This window comes from Sminthopsis crassicaudata, chromosome 4, assembly GCF_048593235.1.
Source record: "Sminthopsis crassicaudata isolate SCR6 chromosome 4, ASM4859323v1, whole genome shotgun sequence".
Lineage (NCBI taxonomy): Eukaryota > Metazoa > Chordata > Mammalia > Dasyuromorphia > Dasyuridae > Sminthopsis > Sminthopsis crassicaudata.
In genome coordinates this window covers 397,888,927-397,909,541 of record NC_133620.1, presented here as the reverse complement: position 1 = coordinate 397,909,541, position 20,615 = coordinate 397,888,927, and the positions used below count along the sequence as shown (strand labels likewise).

The 20,615-nt window shown below is 38.9% G+C and overlaps 1 protein-coding gene across 1 annotated transcript in view; it reads right to left on the bottom strand.

The window, feature by feature from the left end:
- Positions 1-11,927, bottom strand: part of KIF26B (kinesin family member 26B) — a 590,705-nt gene extending 578,778 nt beyond the window's left edge. The window contains exons 1-2 of the mRNA XM_074262566.1: positions 10,805-11,927; positions 9,433-9,834 (exon numbers count right to left, since the gene is read on the bottom strand). Of these exons, the coding sequence (XP_074118667.1) occupies positions 9,433-9,834; positions 10,805-10,867 (465 nt within the window). The 5' untranslated portion in view covers positions 10,868-11,927. The remainder of the gene's footprint in view (positions 1-9,432; positions 9,835-10,804) is intronic.
- Positions 11,928-20,615: the final 8,688 nt, after the last annotated feature.

The following is a 20,615-nucleotide window of genomic DNA, read 5'->3' as shown; positions in this document are numbered from 1 at the left end:
TAACAGCAACATTTTTAAACTAAATGCTGCAGGGATTTTTCATTATTAATATTATTTATTAGCAAATCTTCTGACTACTGAATAGCTCTGAAATTGGAAAGACTAAATTGCAATTATCTCAGGCAAAAACAAATGTAATTGTAAAACATACAAGTGAAAACAGGTTTTAAAAACAAAACAAAAAAATCTGTTCTTGGATTGATTAAAGAGAATTTGTCAGATGTGAAATTCCAATATTAATAAGCAATCAGGATGTTCTTTCTATTTTAGGTGTTAAACAAAGTGACTTCAGAAAAAAATCCATATTTTTCATCCCTTTGTTTTTTAGCTGGAGGTATAAAAACACAAAAGAAACACAAATATTCCAAAATTTAGCCTAATCCTAGCCTAATCTTTTCATCCATGTATTTAATTCAGTGATGCTGATTTTTCCCATTATATATTTGATTTATTACTCACAATTTCTGTCATTTCTGCTTTCCATCATTTGTAGGGGAAAAGCAGAAGGATCATAATTCTGAGATTGCTGCTTAGTATGGAAAGAGATCCACCAGATTGAAGGTAGAGAAAAATTTGGTGGAAGCTTTGCTTGCCACAAGTACCTTCAGCAAGACAACACACTCTAAGTTGTCCATAAATGGGAGATTGTAGAAACCAGAGTTCATTATAAAGAAAAATATCATAATAAAACAAGTTGTCCAAAAGGAAATGATACCAATGAGGGATAAGTTATCATCATTGAAGGTCTTTAAACAGAGACTTGATTTTAAAGTTATGGTAGATAGGATTTTGAGTTTGGGTAAGCATTAGATTATGACTTCTGAGGTCCCCATTTGCACTCTAAATTTATGATTGTATAATTATTTTGCTCTATCATGAAGGTCTGATATCTTTTAAAAATATATATTAACCTTGTGACCTAATTTTCTATCCCTAAGATGAGAAAAAATAGCTACTGATTATAGCATATTTACAAGGTGAAAATGGGTTGTGTTTGTATAATCATCATCATTTAAAGACCAAAAGGTTTACCAGAGTACATTTATTTCCTATAATTTAACTCTCCTCTCCCTAAGCATCTGCCTACAATAGAAAAATGAAAATCCTGTCAATATGACGTTATAGGTCCTAACATTTCTCAATAAATGATCTTTAACAGATAAAGGAGATAAATTATGTGCCATATGACATTAAGAATAATTATTCAGGGCAGCTAAGTGGAAAAGTGGATAGAGCACCAGCTCTGAAGTCAGTAGAGTCTAAATTCAAAATCTAGCTGTGTAATCCTGGACAAGTCACTTAACCCCAATAGAAGAGGAGAAGGAGAAGAATTATTCACTCTCCTGGAGTCAGTAGTAACTTTCAAGGATAAATTTAAAACATTATCAAAAATCATCATTGCAAAGCTTATGCATTTATTGAACAAACAGAAATGCAAAACAACAATGAAAGATATACAGAGGATTGGGGCTTACCAGTAGAAGTAGTAAAATATCTTATCCTGGGCATTGAATATGAATTTCTGCTCTAAGGAGGCAGCTAAATAGCCAAATGGTTATAACATCCAGCCTTGGAGTCAGAAAGACCTAACTTCAAATCCAAATCCAGATATTTCCCAGTTATAAGATTCTTGACAAGTCACTTAACTTCTGTCTGCCTCAGTTTCTCCACAACTGTCAAATGGTTATCATAATAGAGCCTACTTCATAAGGCTGTTTCAAGAGTCAAATGAGATAATATTTGTAAAATGCTGAACACACAGTGTCTGGAACACTTCATAAAGGATTCCTTTATGTGCTTCACAAATGATTACTTCCTTCCTTCCTTCCTATTGTTTGTCACTCATGTGATCTTGGGCAAGTCACGACCTCCCTGAGCCCCAGTTTTCTTATCCATAAAATGAAGTACTTGGACCAAATCCAAAGTCCTCTCCAGCTCTAAATGAATGATCTAGGCATTGACAAGGCAAATTTAGTCATTAGTCTAAAGAGTGTAGATAAATACCACATAGAAGAGGATAAGAAGTTAAAGACAAATTGTGGAAGAAAAGAGAAACCAATTAGTTTTGCCTTTGGGAGACAGAGGAAGAAAGCAATCTGGGAAATCTTCATAGAGAAGGTAGCATTTCAGTTGGGCCTTGAACAATGGTAGAATTTCAACAAGTAGAAATGGAAGTTTGTATTCTGTATGTACATACAAAGGTCAGGAGAAGAATGAATAGCAGCCTTATGGGAAGAAGATGATTTCAACTTTGGGCAAGTTGAGATTAGAGTGCTACAAGTATGCGCAAAGGGAACATGTCTAATAGGCACTTGGAAACAAAGCTGCAGTTCAAATGAATGGGTTGTAGATATATATCTGAGTTCATCCACATAAAAGTGATAATAATAGGAACAGGGGATGTGACATCATCAAGAGAGGATCTAAAAAGAGAAGAGGGGTAATATTTGTCTTTGATATTGTCCATATTTAGAAAATAAGAGGAAGAACAGGAACCATGAAAGATCAGATTGGTAAAAGGAAAAGAACTAAGATATAAAAAAGGTGTATTTGGTGATTAGGAGGTCACTAGTGCCCCTTAAAAAGGCAATTTCTTCACTTAGTAAGCAGCATAGAATTCTGAAAAAAAGTTATCAGTGAGCACATATACATGTAGAAGCCTTAAACTCTTAACATAGAAAATACTACTAAAATCCTACTCCAATGCCTCAACATGATTTGGAAAAGATGGAGAAATGCGATATCCCTGAAGACTTGGCCAACAGTATCAATGAAAAATCTGTCTGACTACCTTTAGAAATTTGACTCTTCAGTTCCAATTGATCAGTAATGAACAGAACCAACTACACCCAATAAAAGAACGCTGGGAAATGAGTGTGGACCACAACATAGCATTTACACTCTATCTATGATTATTTGCTTGCATTTTTGTTTTTCTTCCCAAGTTATTTCTACCTTCTTTCTAAATCTGATTTTTCTTGTGCAGAAGGACAACTGTATAAATATGTATACATATATGGGACTACCTGCCATCTAGGGAAGGGGATGGAGGGAAGGAGGGAAAAAGTTGGAACTGAAGTTTTTGCAAGAATATTGAAACATTATCCATGCATATGTTTTGTCAATAAAAAGCTATAATAAAAAAAGAAAAAAATTTTAAAAAGAAAGAAATCTGACTCTTAGCTGAAAAGACTTCAAGACAGATCCATAGATATCCTGTATGACCATAAATAGCCTACCTAAAATTTCCTAGGTAGCTTTACTCCTCTGGAGTTCTCTATCATGCCCCTATGCCTACTACCTCCCTCTTTCCCCTGTCCTGAAATCTATTGGAGGGTCAGGGAGAAAGTTAAGCTTCCTTTTTGTATCTTCCCCCTTTAGGTTGTAAACTTCTTGAAGGAAGTAGTTTTTTTGCCCTCCTTTGTATACAAAGTACTTAGCACAGAACCTGCTACATAGCAGGCACTTAATAAATGTTTATTAATTGGAAAAGTTCATCAAGTTGATCATAGTGTGAGGAATTCTTCAGCCACAACAAACTCTCAAAGACTATATGATAATTTTTATATAGAAATTGTAATAAATTACAGACCCAAAGTATAAGTATATGCTGCTGATTCAGCTTATGGGGCAAAATTATAAAAATTATATATTATAAACAATGAGAACAAGAAATTGATGAGGTCTGTGATTGAAAAAAAAGTTATATAAATATAATGGAACACTTTTGTGCAACAAGAAAAAATCGTGAGAGATAGATGCAAAGAAACCAAGGAAGATCTACATGAACTGATATAGACTGAAATGAACAGAACTATGAGAACAACTTATACAATAATAACATTATAAAGACAAACAACAGAAACACTTAAAGAACTTGGATTAATCCAATGATCAACCAGAATTCCAGAGAACCAATGCTGAAACATGGTATCTACCTCCTAAGAGAAGTAATAGACTCAAGGTGCAGAATAAGATACATTTTTGAACATGACCAATTTGGAAATTTGTTTCAGTTGACTTCACATTTGTTACAAAGTTTTTTTGTTTGTTTGTTTTTTGGAGGGGTGAAAAGGGAGAAGATAAATGCTTGTTAGTTGAAAAAACATATTTTTTTCTCTCCCGCCTCCCCTTTTAAAAATTTTATTAATAAAATTCTTAAAGATTAATGACATAGCTTCTAAAGTGGTATTTCTAAAGTGCTAATCTAAAAATGTCACTCTCCCTCAAGAAACTTTTGTGGCTCCCCATTGTCTCTAGGATAAAATGCAAACTTCTCATTTTGACATCTAAAGATCTGGGAAAATTTGGCTGCAGACTACCTTTCCAGGCTTACACATTGTTCCCTTTCCTGTACTCTTTGGTCTAGACAGACTGGCCTTTTGGCTGTTCGTTCCATACTATCTTATATCTCCCATTCCTGTGCTCTCACCTTAATTTGTAAGGCTCTCCTTCCTCCCTTTCCTCTCTTACCTGTCTTAAAAGCTCAGCTCAGGGGCCACCTTCAAAAAACCTTCCTAATTCATTAATGCTTTCTCCAAAAAAGAAAAAAAAGTGAAAACATTAATTTATATATACATATGCAGAGAGCTTTTGGAGGGACACATTCATACTGTGCATACACATACATATGTATATTTACATATTTACAAACATCTCCCCAGATTAGAATGTTAAACTCCTTGAAAGTAAAGTATCTCTCACCTTTATAATTATATCCCTAGTGCTTAGCATGATAGTTGGCATATAATAGGCTTTATAAAATGCCCATTGCTCTTTTGCTCATGCAGGAACAGAGCTAAGATCTTTGACAAGTTTGATTTGTTTGTTTTTTACTATCTCTTTTGAACTCTGAAGCACATAAGTGTTCCTGGTAACATTATCCTCACTTTACAAAGGAGGAAAATGAGACTGAGAAATGTTGAATGATTTGCCCAAAACAACAAAAGGTAAGAAATTTCAAGGCAAGAGTCAAAACAATTTTTACTTACTCCATCCCCCATGCTCTAGAGGTCCACTAGGTCACACTGACCATCTCTGGCTGTTTTGTCTTCTATACCAGAAGATGTCTGGTGACAGAGTAACACACACTTTTTGTATCATAAATATGGCCTTCATACTCTACTGGAAGGAACCACAGAATGGGAGAGATATTGGATGAGGCAGAAATTTTGCCTTTAATACTATTGTTAATTTGATTTTGTCTGACTTTTCACAGACCCATTTGGGGTTTTCCTAGCAAAGTTACTTGAGTGATTTTGACATTTCCTTCCTGTAAAAGCTTATTTTACATATGGGGAAACTGAGGCAAACACAGTTAAGTGACTTGTCCAGAGTCTAGTAAGTGTCTAAGGCCAGATTTGAACTTTGGAAGATAAGTTTCCCAGACTCCAGACTCAATATTCTATCCAATTTGACAGCTAGGTGCCCCAAAGTGCTCTATGGGTTTCAGTTATTATAGTAATACTTAAGACTTATAAGTTCTTTTAACACTATAGTTCACTTTTGACAGAGTCCTGAGACTTGGTGTTTGAGATAGCTATAATAATAGCACCCAAGGCACTTAATTTCTGTTTGCTTCAGTTTCCTCATCTGTAAAATGGAAGTAATCATAGCAAGGTTATTGTAAGATTGAGATGAGATATAATAATTGCAAAGCACTTAGCCTGGCATATAGAAGTATTATCTAAATGTTAGTTATTGGTATTGTTATTAGTGCCACTATTTTCTAAGGAGTGAAGTTCTTATATGAGTCCTGCCTTCAAAATAGTTAGACCTCTTCAGGCTTTTAGAATACCTCTGTGTCTTCTGATCAGACTTCCTATTAGAGAATACTGAGATTAGAGATCTATGTATACACTCATCCTTCAGCAAGTGACTTCATATCTCTATGGCCAACTTGCCTATCAATCAAATAAATGTAATTCAATAACATTTGCTACCTATCTCAAAGGAATTATGTGAGGATTCATGAAGCAGTATGATATCTAGAAAGTGCTTAGGGGACAAAAGGGGAGCTATAGAAACCACACATTACTTTGTATAGAAACCAGAAACCCAGTAAGGTACAAAAGCTATCAGCCTCATGCCTACTCAACAACTGGGCCTCACACAGCAATTTTTATACAAAAAAAAAAACAAAAAACAAAAAACAAAACCTTAAAGCACTTAGCAAATTGTCATCTAAAAAAAATTCCACAATATGCCACTGTTTGCAAGGTTTTCCTTGTTTTTTGAACAGAAAAACACAGGCAGCTTTCCTGGGAAAGGATGGGGAGAAAGGGCTAAAAAAAAAAAAAAAAAAAAATCCAACCTGTCTTTAGATAACATGATTCCTAAGCCTACCTTTCCCATTAAGGATTTTGACCTGTCTACAGAATCACCTAGTAGTGCTGAAAATTCCCAAGTGCATTCTGGTATCTCAAATGAATCAAAATGGTCACTTTTTGTTAATTACATCCAAAATCACTTTTCTGTCTTCAGTGTTCAAACTCTACATGGTTGAGTCACAATGAAGCCTCTTGTTCTTATGAAACTTAGCTCCTTCTGTGCCCAAGGGCCACAGAGGTACACAGTTTGCTCAAAAGTATAACTAAAAGAAAGGAATTGATTTTAAAGCCATATGGCCCTCATTCCAGCAGAGAGCAAAGCATTTAATTGGTTAAAATGACTGTAAATTTTAAAAGGCAGAACAGTAATTATACTTAATCTAAGAGTGCAACCACCAAAATTTTTCTTTCCTAAATAAAACATAAAAAATCTTGAATCATTCTTTCAGTCGCTGATGTTCAGAAAAAAATACATGCACTTAAAAATCAGGATCTACACATACACCTCATTGCTAACAATGAACTAATCAAAAGCATCCTTGTTCCTGGTTAAGTATTGTACATTTTCCTGCACTAAAAGTCATGCTTCACTGCATAGTTCCACATATAAAACTCGGGCTACTTACATAGCAGTCAAGTGTGGCATTATGTAATATTCATGTGTACATTTAAAGTGATACCTTCTAACTACTGCCTAGGAATGAAAGCATTTCTTGACCTGCATGGATCACTGCAAGATTGCATGGAAAGTTGCTGCATGCCTGCTATAATGCTGTTTTAGGAACATTGATTTCTCTCTGGCAAAGTAATTGGTTTTGCTAAGTACTTGTATTTCACAATGTAAATAAAAATTGACAAATATTTTAGGCTCTTATTAGAATGCTGATGAAATTTCCAGTCAGTTTCAAATGCATGGATTGGCACTATGGTACAGTGATTAGAACTCTGTACTGGGAATCAGGAAAATCCAAGTTCAAATTCTACTTTAGGTCCTTCCTAGCTGTATGAAGCAAATGCCACTCATTTAACTTTTCTTGGTCTCAGTTTCTTTATGTGTAATATGGGAATAATAACAGCTCCTAGCGTACATTAATAGCTCCTTGCTACAAGGATCAAATGGAAAAGTACCTAAAGCACTTTTAACTTAAAAGTCAACCATTCTTCAATAAAAATAAAATTCAGCAGATGTATTTTATATCCCTCCTTTGTTCCTTTCTAATTGTAGGAACAATATTCTTATCTTAGCTGGTCATCACAAACCTCAGTGGTCCCTAGTCCAATACTCTCACTTTGGAGATGAGGAAGTGTAAAAAACTTTTCCAAGGTCACAAGAGTAGTAAGTATGGAGCTGAAATCTGAACCCTGTTTCTTCTATTGGCTTTATTCCCCTGCATTTTTCCACTCTGAAAACAGTATATGTTCATTCTAATTTACCATTACACTAATTATAAGCCTCAAAGAGGGTTATACAGGACCCTTTCTATTAAAAAAAAAAAAAATCCTTGAGAATGACCTAAGGGATCTGGTGTTGTTGAGACTAATTATGGCTTTCAAATATAACATTTAATATCTCAAGGTACTACACAACCTCTTATAAGATAGCACAATTTTGGCAAATCTACAATTAATGGGCAAAACGGCCTTTTAGATATATCGGAATTTATTTTTAGTTTGTTGACTACTTTTATTAAATCATAAATGGAGTTAAAATCCTCTTCCATTGTCCTCCATTAAACGCAACATTCTGACAACAATTCGGGAGTTAATTATTATTCCTGAGCTAAATTCTACAGATCCTGAAAACAATTCTCCTGCTGAAGATTTCCAGCATTCAAAATTTTAACACCTTTGTTGGTGTTTGTATCCAAACAAGCTAAGCATTCAGATAGTCTCTGTCTGGCTCTCCTTTGCAGGATTACAAATACTCCATTCAAAAAGTCACATAAATAAAAACCGGGAAACGCCTCTGAATAAACAGCATCAGAAAATCCTCGAGAGCAATTCCTTCTTTTTTTGACATCTCTTTGCCCCATACACCCAAGAAAACTCTTTGAAGTAGGTGAGTAAATATTATCATTTGATAGTACTTGGACCCAACAGGGCAAACGCGATTGCATTGTGTTACATTCTAAGAGCCCTGTTGGCCGTTCACAACACACCACCACAGTCAGGGTTGCTATGGCAGAAACCAATGTGTATTAACACTCAATCAGTTCTGGAGCCCCAGGATGCCTCTTCTGGGCTGTCCCCCTTAATCTTCCTGCACAATACAACACTATTAAAGACAAACAAACAACTAACTTCAGGATGTAGGATTCTGGGGGGAGGATATTAACAGGCAAAAGGAAACACCGATGCTTAACTGATGTTTGCTCTCACAGCCTTAGCAGGCTTATTTGTTTGTTTTAAATCTTCAAAAGACGCGGATGGAGGAAAGAAACTTGTTTCAGAATTTGGGGGGGGGGGAAGGGGGGAGGATAAAGCTTAGGCACGTGCGACAACGTGGGGATGAGAAAAAGAAAAGATGGGAGGAAGTGCCATTAGCATATTCCAAGGTACGTCAAACATCCTGACAGAATAGATACTTTGTTGTGTCTGCGAGCAAAGCCTGCCCACGGGCAAAGAAGAGGAAGGTACAGTAAGAGGGAAAGGTAGAGCAGAGTATGGCATAAAGGCCGGAAGGGAGGAATTTTTAACAATCCCGTTGGGGGAGGAGGATGCAGCAAAACGAGCATCCCCGGGCTGAGAAACCCAGACTAAGAACATCCCATCTGGGATAGATAAGTTCCTCTCTCCAGGAGAGAACATGCCGGCGCTTAGGTGCAAACGTAGCTGAACGGCTGTGGAGTTGTTCGTTACCAGCGCATATAAAATGGGTTAGAAACAGTCCCGCGACTGGAGATCGAGCATGCAGGGGCCGCCCCCTAAGAAGCTACAACCAGTCACTGCACCCAGAGGAAATGCCTCGGGATCCCCGGGGGACTCAGCCTCCCTCTAGCCCTCTGAGCCCCTCCCCTCTGCATTCTCCCCCTACTTGTGCAGACACTGGCTCCCCCTTCCCCTCCCCCCAGCTCCAGCTCTCCCAGGCAGGGACCGGGTTTACCTTGCTGGAGAAGGGGCCCGGGAGAAGCAGCTTCAGAATCTGTCTCTTCAGCTCCACCAGGCGGGCGCTGCAGTTCTCGCACCAGACGCCGCGGTCCGAGCCCGGAGAGGAGCCGCCCCCACTGCCGGAGCCCGGGGAGCCCGTGCCAAAGCCTGGCGAGCCGCCCAGAGAGCCTGGCGAACTGGTGCCGATGCCAGGGGAGGCAGGTCCTGGGGAGCCCGTGAAGGAACTCGGGGACGAGGTGCCCGAGCCAGGGGACGGGGTACCCGACGAGCCCAGAGCTGAGCCGGCGCCCTCCGGGTTGGGCCGGCTCCCCGCCCGGGACTCTTCATAGGCTTTCCTGTACCAGCTCTCTGGAGAGAAGGGGGCGGCGGTCTTGGTAGGGGAGCAGACTTCGTTCACCTGGAGAGGGGGAGAGACGCGAGGTTTAAGCGGATGCATGGACAATTCGCTCCAGCGTCCGTGGCTGTGGATGTGTGTGCACGCGTGTGCGTGGATGAATGCCTCTCAGGATCGTTTCAAGTTCAGGCACCGCTGCTGCTCACGACCAAATGCTCCCTCCATCTGTCTCTTTAATTGTCCTTAAGTAAATGCCGACAGTGTGCAGCCTACCTGAGAGACCTGCACTCGTGTACCAGGTTACACCGGGCGTCTGTAAACACCTTGGATGGGGCGTGGAAAGCCGTGAATAGGGGCATGAAATGATTTAGGTAATGAAGAAATACCCGCGCCCCCGCCCATTTTAAAGCAATCCAGAGTCTCTCGCTCAGCCGGGTCCCCTCTGTGCACCTCCCCCACCCAGGGACAAGGACCCACGCGTGAGATCCCGGGTGCCTCTGTCTTAAGAAACCCAGAATAAGGGAACTTTGGACTTAACCCTACTCGATTTATTCATTCAAGCGAACCTGTCAAGATTCAGGCCAGTCTTAGGTTTAAGTCAAAGGCTAACACCGCGGGAGGGAAATGATTAGAGGGACCATGAGAGAAATCCCAAAACGACGAAATTCAGCTTAACTCCGCTGAAACAGACAGCAAAGCTGCAAAAGTTATAGGGGGAGGGACGCTTTCAAAATCAGGCAAGAATGAGAGGGCTTCTCATTTCCTTCTAGACATGCAGTCTTGCTTGCTTGCCCACTCAGCCACACTGAACTGCCCTAGCTGAATTTCACAGAGATCCCTTAGCTCCGGTATCAGAAAAAGGGAAAGCAGGGACGCTTAGGATGTTAACATGCAGCTTAATAAGGTTAACCTGTTTGTATCATTTGTTACATGTCAGCTTTACAGAGAGACAGGGACAGAGCAGGGGGATATTTGAAAACCCTCGGCACAAATGGTTCTAAAGCATCTCTGCACGTTATTGCTGACAACTTACCCCGTATTTTCTGCTCCTGGTTGTGACTGCGATCCTCTCTTTATTCCCAGCCACAGAATTCATGGTGACTTTGCCCAAAAAATACACTGTCTAAAATGTTCCACCAATGTTACATCCAATGAGAAAAAATCTTCAAACCCAGAAAAGCTTCACCGATTGTATGGAGAGGTATGCATGCTCTGCTCTAAATGCAATGGCTCTTCATTGAAAAAAATAATAACAGAATGAAATGAAAGGTAACTGGCTTCAGAAGTGATACCACCGATTTTCAGCCAAAGCTTCGATGGGTGGTTTATATTCTTTCCCCCTTTCTCTTCAAATCATCCCCCCCCCCCTTGTTCTCTTCGGTTTCCTTCACTTATACTCCTTATTTTCCCAGAACCGGTAACATCCAGATAATTAGCATTTCTCCCAGCCCCGCAAATACAGTTTTCCTTGAAATTTAAAAAAAAAAAAAAAAAAAATCAATGCACACATGCACAACACACAAGAACGCGCACACTGAGTAGCTGCAGAAAAGGTAAAAAGCAGAGAGGTTCTGCCTCGCCTAGAAGCAGGGACTTCTCCCTCCCTCTGCTGAGTAGTGTTGTGGTAACTTGTTTCCTTCTGCAAGGTTTGCAAGTGAGTTAAAAGAAATCCTCCAAAAATATAAGGATCCAGCGTTGGGGAGGAGCTTCGGAGACTCCTGGAGCCAATATCCTTCGCCCCATTTGTGCCTGACAGTTTAGCGAGGAGGTTCTCGCTCTAGGAACCTTCCCCGGTCAGCGGAGGAGCTGCGGAGCATGTGTAAGCAAAGGCTAGAGAGCCTCAGAGAACACTTCATTGCAGTCCCGGGAAAGGCATGTGCTGCAGCGGCCGCCGCCGCCGCCTCCGCCGCTGCTGCTGCTGCTACTGAAGCAGCAGCGGCACGGATCCATTTTATTTTGCAACACTCCTGAGTGACATCGAGTTGTGCTGGAGCTGTTTGGTTTGTTTGTTCCTTAAAGAAGGAGGCAGAGGAGAGAAGGGAGGGAGAGGGAGGGAAGGGAAGTATAAGGCGTCCCTTCCCGGGAAGTTATACTGGGGAGCGATCCGGGAGGGCTAAGGAAACATCAAGACTACAGCTTGAAGCTGCAGAGGAGAAGGACTGGGAGGTTCGACCCTCACGGCCGCTGGCATTGCCGAGTCCCCCATTTCTCATCCGACCTTTCCCCTTAGCCGGCTTTCGATTGTACCTTTGAGATTAGGGCTTGCAAAAGGGACTGGGCCAAGGACCTGCCGGGCCCTCCCCGCCCGCCCTTTGTTCTCTTGGAGCTTCCCTACAAACCTGTTTAAAAAAAAAAAAAAAAAAAAAGATGGATTTCCCTAATAATTTTCAGCTTAAGCTTCGGGTGGTGGTTCCTACGGCTCCTTTCCTTTGCTCCCGGCTCGCTACGCTTACCCTACTCGGAACCCCAACCCCGAGGACTAGCAACAGGGAATGCACTTCTCGCTTCCCTCACCCCTCACCTGGAGCTAAACCAGCCAAGGTGTGGGCAGGTGACACCTGGGACTGCTGGGTCGCTGGGACAACCCGTCTTAATGAAACTCAGGAAGCCCTGGGCTCGAGACACTTATAGTTCCTCCATCCCCCAATACACGCGGCATATTAAGGGTCCCAATTCTCTGCCCTCCTTTCCCCTCCCCTTCCCTTTCGCTTCTCCCTTGGCGCAGGTGCCCCCGAGGGCATGATACTGGCATATGCCAGGCCTCCACACGTGGCTGCTCTGGGGTGTCAATTTTAATTTCCTGGGGGCGACATTTCTTCTGGTGAGCTGGCAGGTCTGTTTTGTTGTGACCTTTAATTAACACACCGCTAGACGCCTCTCACTGGGTCTGCTGTGTGCCCGAATCACGTGTTGTGTAATGGCATCCCTGCGCCCGGAGATTAGGCTGAGGGATGGGGCGGGGGAGCAATAGGGTCAACCAGGGCTGGTGCCTCGAAATTTCAACTGCTTGCTTCCTCCTCAGAATTCGGGATAAGGTGCTGAGGTGGAATTGGGGGGGGGGGTGGAGAGGCTGCAGGTGGAGGGTAAAACAACTTGGACTTTTCCTTGTAGCCCTCAGCCCTCGAAATCTCAGATTGGGCATGTTTCACAGGCACCTAAACAAGATAAGGCAAATCAGCAAGCATTTATTAAGCGCCAGGCACTGTGCTAAGCCTAAACAAAATAGATAGATAGATAGATAGATAGATAGATAGATAGATAGATAGATAGATAGATAGATAGATAGATAATCAAGGAGCTCACAGTCAAATCAGCAAGCATTTTAGGGAGACAGGGACATGCTCAGGGTATCTATCCTCTCACTGAAACTATATAACACACACCTTCAACGGCATTTGTATTCCGCCAAAGGAGCCGCAAGAAAGATCATCGCCTTTAGTGACGCGTTGCTTATCAACCTAAATGCAGCGCATCTGTACTCACGAGATGAAATGGACTAGTTGATAAAGGGGGGTGGGAGGGGGGAAATAACCACCTTGCAGATTTGTCAAGCCGAACAGCGTCTGAGTCGCATCCTCAAGTAGCTCCAGCTAGAGTGTTTGGTGGGATGTGAGCTCCCTCTGTTGCTTAAAACTTGTAACGGAAACCCTTAAAGTGAAATTAGTTTGGGATTTTGGAGATGTTTGTTTTTTTCACTCCATCTTTTGCTTTTATAATTATGGTAGTTGAAGGGTGGAGTGGGGAATGTTTGCTGAGCCAGATAAAAATCTTTCCAAACTCGTTTTCTTTTTCTTATTAGACCGGTGAGATTGTAAATTCTTGAATAGTGATGCATTGAATGTCGGACCAAAAAATGGATCTGGGGCAGCTAGACTTCGAGGTGGATAGAATACTGCCCCAGGAGTCAGGAGGACCTAAGTTCAAATTGGCATCAGATACCTAACAGTTACTGACAGTGTGACCCTGGGCTAGTCACTTAATCCCTATTGACTTGCAAAACAACAACAAATCATGTTTCTTCTTATACTAGAATGACAAAGATATGGTTTTTCAAATGGACAATTCCAGTCAGCAGAACTGGCTTCCAACACTACATCTGAAATTGAACTAGCCTTGTGAACTTGGGCAAGATTCTCTCTGTTCCTCATTTGTTAAAATGAGGAGCTTGGATCAGATGGCATCTGGAGTCCCTTTCAGCTCAGTGTGGGCCTATGAATAACAATACTGCCAAAAGTTCTTTGGGAAGCAGTGGATCCAGAACTGGTCCACAAGTCAGAAAGATCTGAGTTCAAATTTCACCTCAGTTACTAGCTGAGATCTCCTAATCTCTCTGAGTCTCAATTTCCTCAACTGTAAAATGGGAATCATAATGGCACCTATCTCCCAGGGTGTTGTAAAGATCAAGTGAAATAATTTTTATAAAGCGCTTAACACAGTGCCTGGCACATAGTAGGCACTATATAAATACTAGCTATTATTATTTGGGGAGTCAGGGAGTATTTTTGTTAATTTAGCATAACACCTTTCACAAAATAAACACTTCTGAAATGCTCATTTGATTAAATATAATTTATTATTAACATTAAAAAATAATTGCCTTTTATTTTTCCAATTGTATATAAAAATAGTTTTCAACATTTACCTCTGCAAATCTTATGTTTCAAATTCCTCCCATAGACAACAAGCAACATGTGTAATTTTTCTTTACATATTTCCACAATTATCATGCTGCACAAAAAAAAATCAGATCAAAAAGGAAAAAGATGAGAAAGAAAACAAAAAATAAGCAAACAACAATAAAAAAGGTGAAAATACTATGGTATGATCTATATTCAGTTCCCACAGTTATCTTTCTGAAAGCAGATGACTCTATCCATTACAAGTCTATTACAATTGACCTGAATCACCTCATTGTTGAAAAGAACCACATTCATCAGAGTTGATCATTGCATAATCTTCTTGTTGCTGTGTACAATGTTTTCTTGGTTCTACTCACTACACTTAGCATCAGTTCATATAAATCTCTCCAGGCCTTTCTGAAATCATCTTGCTGATTCTATGAAACAATAATATTCCATTACATTCACATATTATAACTTATTCAGCCATTCCTCAACTGATAGGCTTCCTTCTACTCCATTTTCATTTTCTTGCTACTATCAAAAAGGCTGCTATAAACATTTTTGCACATGTGGCTCCTTTTCTCTTTTTATGATCTCTTTGGAATACAGGTCCAGTACTGACACATGCTCTTTGGGCATGGTGCCAAATTGTTCTCCAGAATGGTTAGATCAAGAATTGAGTATTAATTTGTCAAGGATATCTCATATAAGATACTAGCTGTGTGACTCTGGGACAGTCACATAACCCTTATAAGACTCAGTTTCTTCATCCATAAAATTGGAGGGGAAGGTAATAATTGCACCTTCCTATAAGGCTGTTGTATCAAATAAACTAACGTATTTAAAGCTCTTTGCAAAGCTTTACAAATATCATCTTATTTTATTCTCATAACAATCCTTTGAGGTAGATTCTACTGTGATTCCCATTTTCTAGTTGGGAAAATCGAGAGAGATAGCAGATGAATGACTTGTTCAGAATCTCACAACTAGTAAACAAAAAAACCCCAAAATCTTCTAAGACTAAATTCACTGTTCCAGTACCACAGACTGCCTATGATCCAAGAAAAATTCATCATATATATTACCCTAACCTCACTCCCACTTATTACTGAAGTACTCCGTGTACACTGTTGTAGGAATAGGGACAAGGAATTTAGCCTTTGTTTCCTCATCTGTAAAATGGAATTTACAGTGCTTATGATAACTACCTCACAAGGTTCTTGTGATACTCCACTGAGATAATACATGTAAAAAGTCCTTTGTAAATTTTAAAATAATATGTAAATGCCTGTTATTACATTATTATTATGACAACATTTGAACTTTTTTTTAAAGGACTTTGTTTCCCTAATGCAAACTACAAGATTAAATAGTTCTGAATCTCCATCTAGGTGATGTTAGCATCATGGGTGTTTTGGATTTGAGGATGGGAACTGTTTTTGAACATGCAAAATTCAACTCCTACTTGCTAAAGAGAATGCAGAATGCAAGGACAGATACCACTTCTCTTTAATATTTTTTCCTTTCAAGTAATTTCCATATTAGTTCAAGCAACAGCATGCCAACAGAGCCAGGCATGTGTATGTGCCAGAGGCGGCTGCTTCTCCTTGAAAGATAATTAAAGCAGCTTACACTGTCCATGTGGTGTCTTGATGAATATGCAGGCAATATTTGCATATGATCTAGTGGTGTTCTCCGGACCATATGATCATCTGGTGGCCTGCCAGGGAGTTATTAGCAAACTGATAACTGTTTAATGTTGTACACTCAGCCCCTATTGTAGCACCAGAGTAGATTTGCTATAATTCAGGCTGAGGAGGGCTTCCTGATCCCCAACTGTTATTTCAGGTATTAATTCCTTTCTCCCCACAGATTCTTTTCATACAGAATTCTTCAGGTTGGTCTAAAGTTGACTATGCAAAGCATAAGAAAGGTGAGGAAAGGGAAAGACTTTTTACGAAATAATTTGGTGGAAGTGGGGATAGAGATAGTTATCCTCATTTCTGAAAACAATGTCAGAAGAACAGGGGTTCAATGCAACATCTACTGGGGCTATGTGTTGAACATTCCAGTCTGAGAACCATGCTAACCATGTTAAATTACAATTCTGTAGAACATAGGCTAGGTTAGCTAGAAAAAAAATGTATCAATGGAAGTAAGCTTTGAAGTCCAATAATGTGGTGCCATTGGTTTAAAGAAGTTTCCATAACACTTTCCATCTTTTATCAAAAACACAACATGATGCTGAATTTTTCCAGAAATAAAATGAGTCTATCTACACAAACACATACATTTGACCAAAGCTTGACATAAACAACAAAAAAGAAAAAAAGAAATGGCATAGTGTCCTTGAAAAGCGCTTCTGGCAACAGATCTTAAAATCCCAGAGCAAAGATATAGAAACTCATTTGTCTTTTTCCCCACTGAAAAGAATGCTTTTTCCCTTCTGAACTGCCAAACCTTCCTCTGTGTCTCCATAAATGAAGCTTTCCCAACTCTCCCTTGATCTTACCTACTATACCTGACCTGCCATCACAAATCTCCATCAGCTGTGGAAATCCTATCCATTCTAATCTCCTCCTCTTAGGGTCAAGCTCTCTGATCTGTAGGCATTTGAGTGTTCTAATACTTGGGCTGGAAATCAAACTGAAATAGATATATGTGAAGATGTACTGGTGCATGTGACCTTTTAAAATAAAAAGGAATCTGGTATAAGATTGTCCAAAAGGCCTTTCAGAGGATTGGGGAGCCTGCAGGGATGAAGCAGGGGAAGAATGGTATAGTGAAAGCATCAGAGACTTATTTATGAGGGAAAATCTTAATCTAGGAGAGGTATCAGGCACTACTTTTTGTTCCTTTTTCTCCCTTTCTTTTTAAATCTCAGAAATTAAATCTAAAGCCTCATTTCAAAACAACATACACAAGTATCAGGGAATTCAAGAGTTATGGTTTCTATAGCAACATTCACGTGGTCATCCCACTACTTTTAAATAAATGAAATTAAGTGTTTCTATGGCTCTTGACATTTGTCCATGTGTTCTACGATCCCTTTATTAGTTTGTCTTTCCCATCACCCCCAGATTATCAAAGGAAACCAAGTCCATAAAAATGACAGGTCATTTCTATGTGGGTAGTATCCACATAGAACCTGAATTTACAGGTACTTTGCTCAAGCTGCTACCCTCTGAGCTACTTTTCTCAGTAGGGTGAATTTTTAATCCTGATTGCTACTGGGGTGGTGGGAAAAGTTTTCCATTGCCAATTAAGACTGAATCATGGGAACCTGGAGAAAGCATTTAAAAAAAAAACAAACCACAATTGATTTTCCTAACAGAAGGGTTGAGTTGGGCTAGAATGGAACATACCAATTTATGAACCTAAAAATTCTTTTCCCAAGGACCTAAATCTGACAGCAACTCCCTGGACAAAATTAGGAAACAAACATTAAGACAAGGAAAATAAATCATCCAAAGATTCAAATAATAATAAAATAGGAGCAAGAAGCAGCCTGGTCTCACAGTCAATAAGTATTCATTAAGACTCACTAGGTGCCAGGTACTATGTTAAACGATGGAAATATAAAGTAAGGTAAAAGGCAGTCTCTGCCCTCAAAGAACTCAGTCTATAGGTGAAAATAATCAAACAAACATTTACAAACAAAGCATGCAATATAACTAGGAAGTAATTAACAGACAGAAGATTTGGAAATTAAGAGGGGTTTAAAAAAGGCTTCTTCTAGAAGGTCGGATTTTAGTTGGGACTTGAAGGAAGCCAAGGAAGTGAGTTTATTCTTTAAAAGAGCAAGCCTTGCTGAATCACCCTAGAGTATCTTTGTAACAGCAAATTAATTAATTAATAGATGTAATTAATAGATGAAGGACACCCATTAAAGACCCATGTCTTAACTTTGGTTAAATTCATCTTATGAAAAATCACAGAATTAATTTAGAGTTAGAGATGAAAATCTTGTAGATTGAAAGCAAAATGAGAGAATTTAAATAACAAACCCCTAAGAACAAATAACCAGCTGTCCAGTTGGGGAAGAAGGTGGAAAAGATTCAAGGGAACAATATTGGATTTACTCTTAGTGAATTTTTTTGTAGATTTATTACTTTTGAGAAGTAGTAAGCCTACTGAACAACAAAGTTGTTTGTATTTCTGTACTGACCCTATTTGATTATAAGCTTCTTGAAAACAAGGTCAATGTAGTATTTGTATTTGTCCTTGTGATTCATTACAGTGCTTTAAAAATTATAGACACTTAAATTGTTTTTGAATTGAGTCGAATTATAGAATTGAAAGTTTCATGCTTCAAAGATTTGTGACATATCAATGTGGATACTCACTACCATGGTACAGATCAGTATGCCTTAGTTAATTCTTCATTACTTATAGAAGGAAAAATTTGTCACCTGGTAGCCACCCCTCTAATAATATTATTAATCATGATTTTTATTATAAATAGCTATGATTTATATAGTGCTTGCTATATGTCACTCTGATCATGTGAAAAAACTCATGGGAGAATAAATCTAAAATGCTGTTCTCAATTCTACGACTCATGATTAGAAAGACAGATTCACTGGTTGAACACAGGCAAAAAAGGGGCAGAAAATTTATGAGTAAAAAAAGAAAGAAATTTGGATGTATAGACGCTATCTAAAAACTATACATGGCAAAATCTGTCAGAAGCAAAGAAAATAACTTATTGTTCCACAAGAATAAAACCAAGAATGGGGGGGCCTATTAAATGGGGAAATAAAGGCAAACTTTCAAGAAACAAACAAAAACAAATATTTAAAGGTTTAACAGATCATGTAGCTATCTTCCCAAGATATCAATATAATATATGCCCATCCTTGGTGAATTTTAAAAGAGGTAAGGAGCAAGTCTTGGAAATATAATCATAGGAATCAATCTAATATTGGTATGCAATGTCTTTATTTAGCACTTAGGTTTTCAAAGTAATCTGAACTCACTAATTAGTTCTTTCTTCTAATGCCCTGGTTGGGGAGGTCAATGTAATTAACTCCATTTCACTGATGAGAAAAATAAAAACAAAAAAGAAGTTCAATGAGATGTCCAACTTCACAGAGCAAGTTAAAATGGCAAATATAAGATTAGAATACCAAATCACTAACTATTCCTGACTATAGGTTAGATATTTATTCATTTATTATCACTCATAGATCACAATCATTTAAGAATTCTATACTTACAAAGACCAGATTTCATTTTGGATTCATACTTCCATCTTAGACCTTTATTCTGAGGAAATTTCCAAAATAAAGATAAATATAAGTTCTCATTTATGTTTTCCCAAATGTGAGTAACAGAGTGGAAACCTAATGACTAAGAATTGGACATGAGAGAGCTTTTATTTTACCTATCACAGAAAACATATGAAACACAGAGAAGAACCCATGAAGATAAATGTAACATATAGAAACAAAGACTCAGATAGCCAAAAGTATTTATGATCACTAAGATTTGAATGTTCCCTCCAACAACTGCTACCCATCCATTCCTGCTCATCCTGTGTGCCTGTTCTTTATGCCCTCCCACAAGTTCATTAAAGGGCAACTCAACAAACTGGGGGTCTTTCCTACTTTTCTTTCACATCTCTTTCCTTCATTCTTTTTTAGTGAGGTAATTGGAGTTAAGTGAGTTGTCAGTGTCACTCAGCTAGGATTTAACTTAGGTCTCCTGAGTTCAGGGCTGGGAATCTATTCACTGTGCCATCTAACTGCCCTTCCCCTTTTCCCACATCTCAAGATCAATGTAGAGCAACCAGTTCTATCCCCCTATATCTTTTGCTCTTGCCATATGATCAGACATTTCCTTGAGGGTTTTTTACCCCTTTCTAGCTTATGCAAAACGGGTATACCTTCCCTTGATCAAAGAGTGATTGAATAGCATTATTCCTTCTGTTTTATCTGTCAAGCACATTAAATGATTTTGATGTATGTTTAAAAGATATGTTGTTTTAAAAAGTACATTCAAGATGGAATTTTGCTCTCTCAAGTGTTTTTTCATAATCAACAAATAAGCACAATTGGATCTTGTATCTTTCAGTCAGTTACAAAATAGTAAAGATATGGTCTACTGGTTAATATCATTAAAGACCACTTATTCCCTCTAAGTATCCTTATCAATTTGTAGATAATTGAGTTTCATAAACTTCTTCTTTAGATGGGAAAATAAGCATATTGATCTAATATT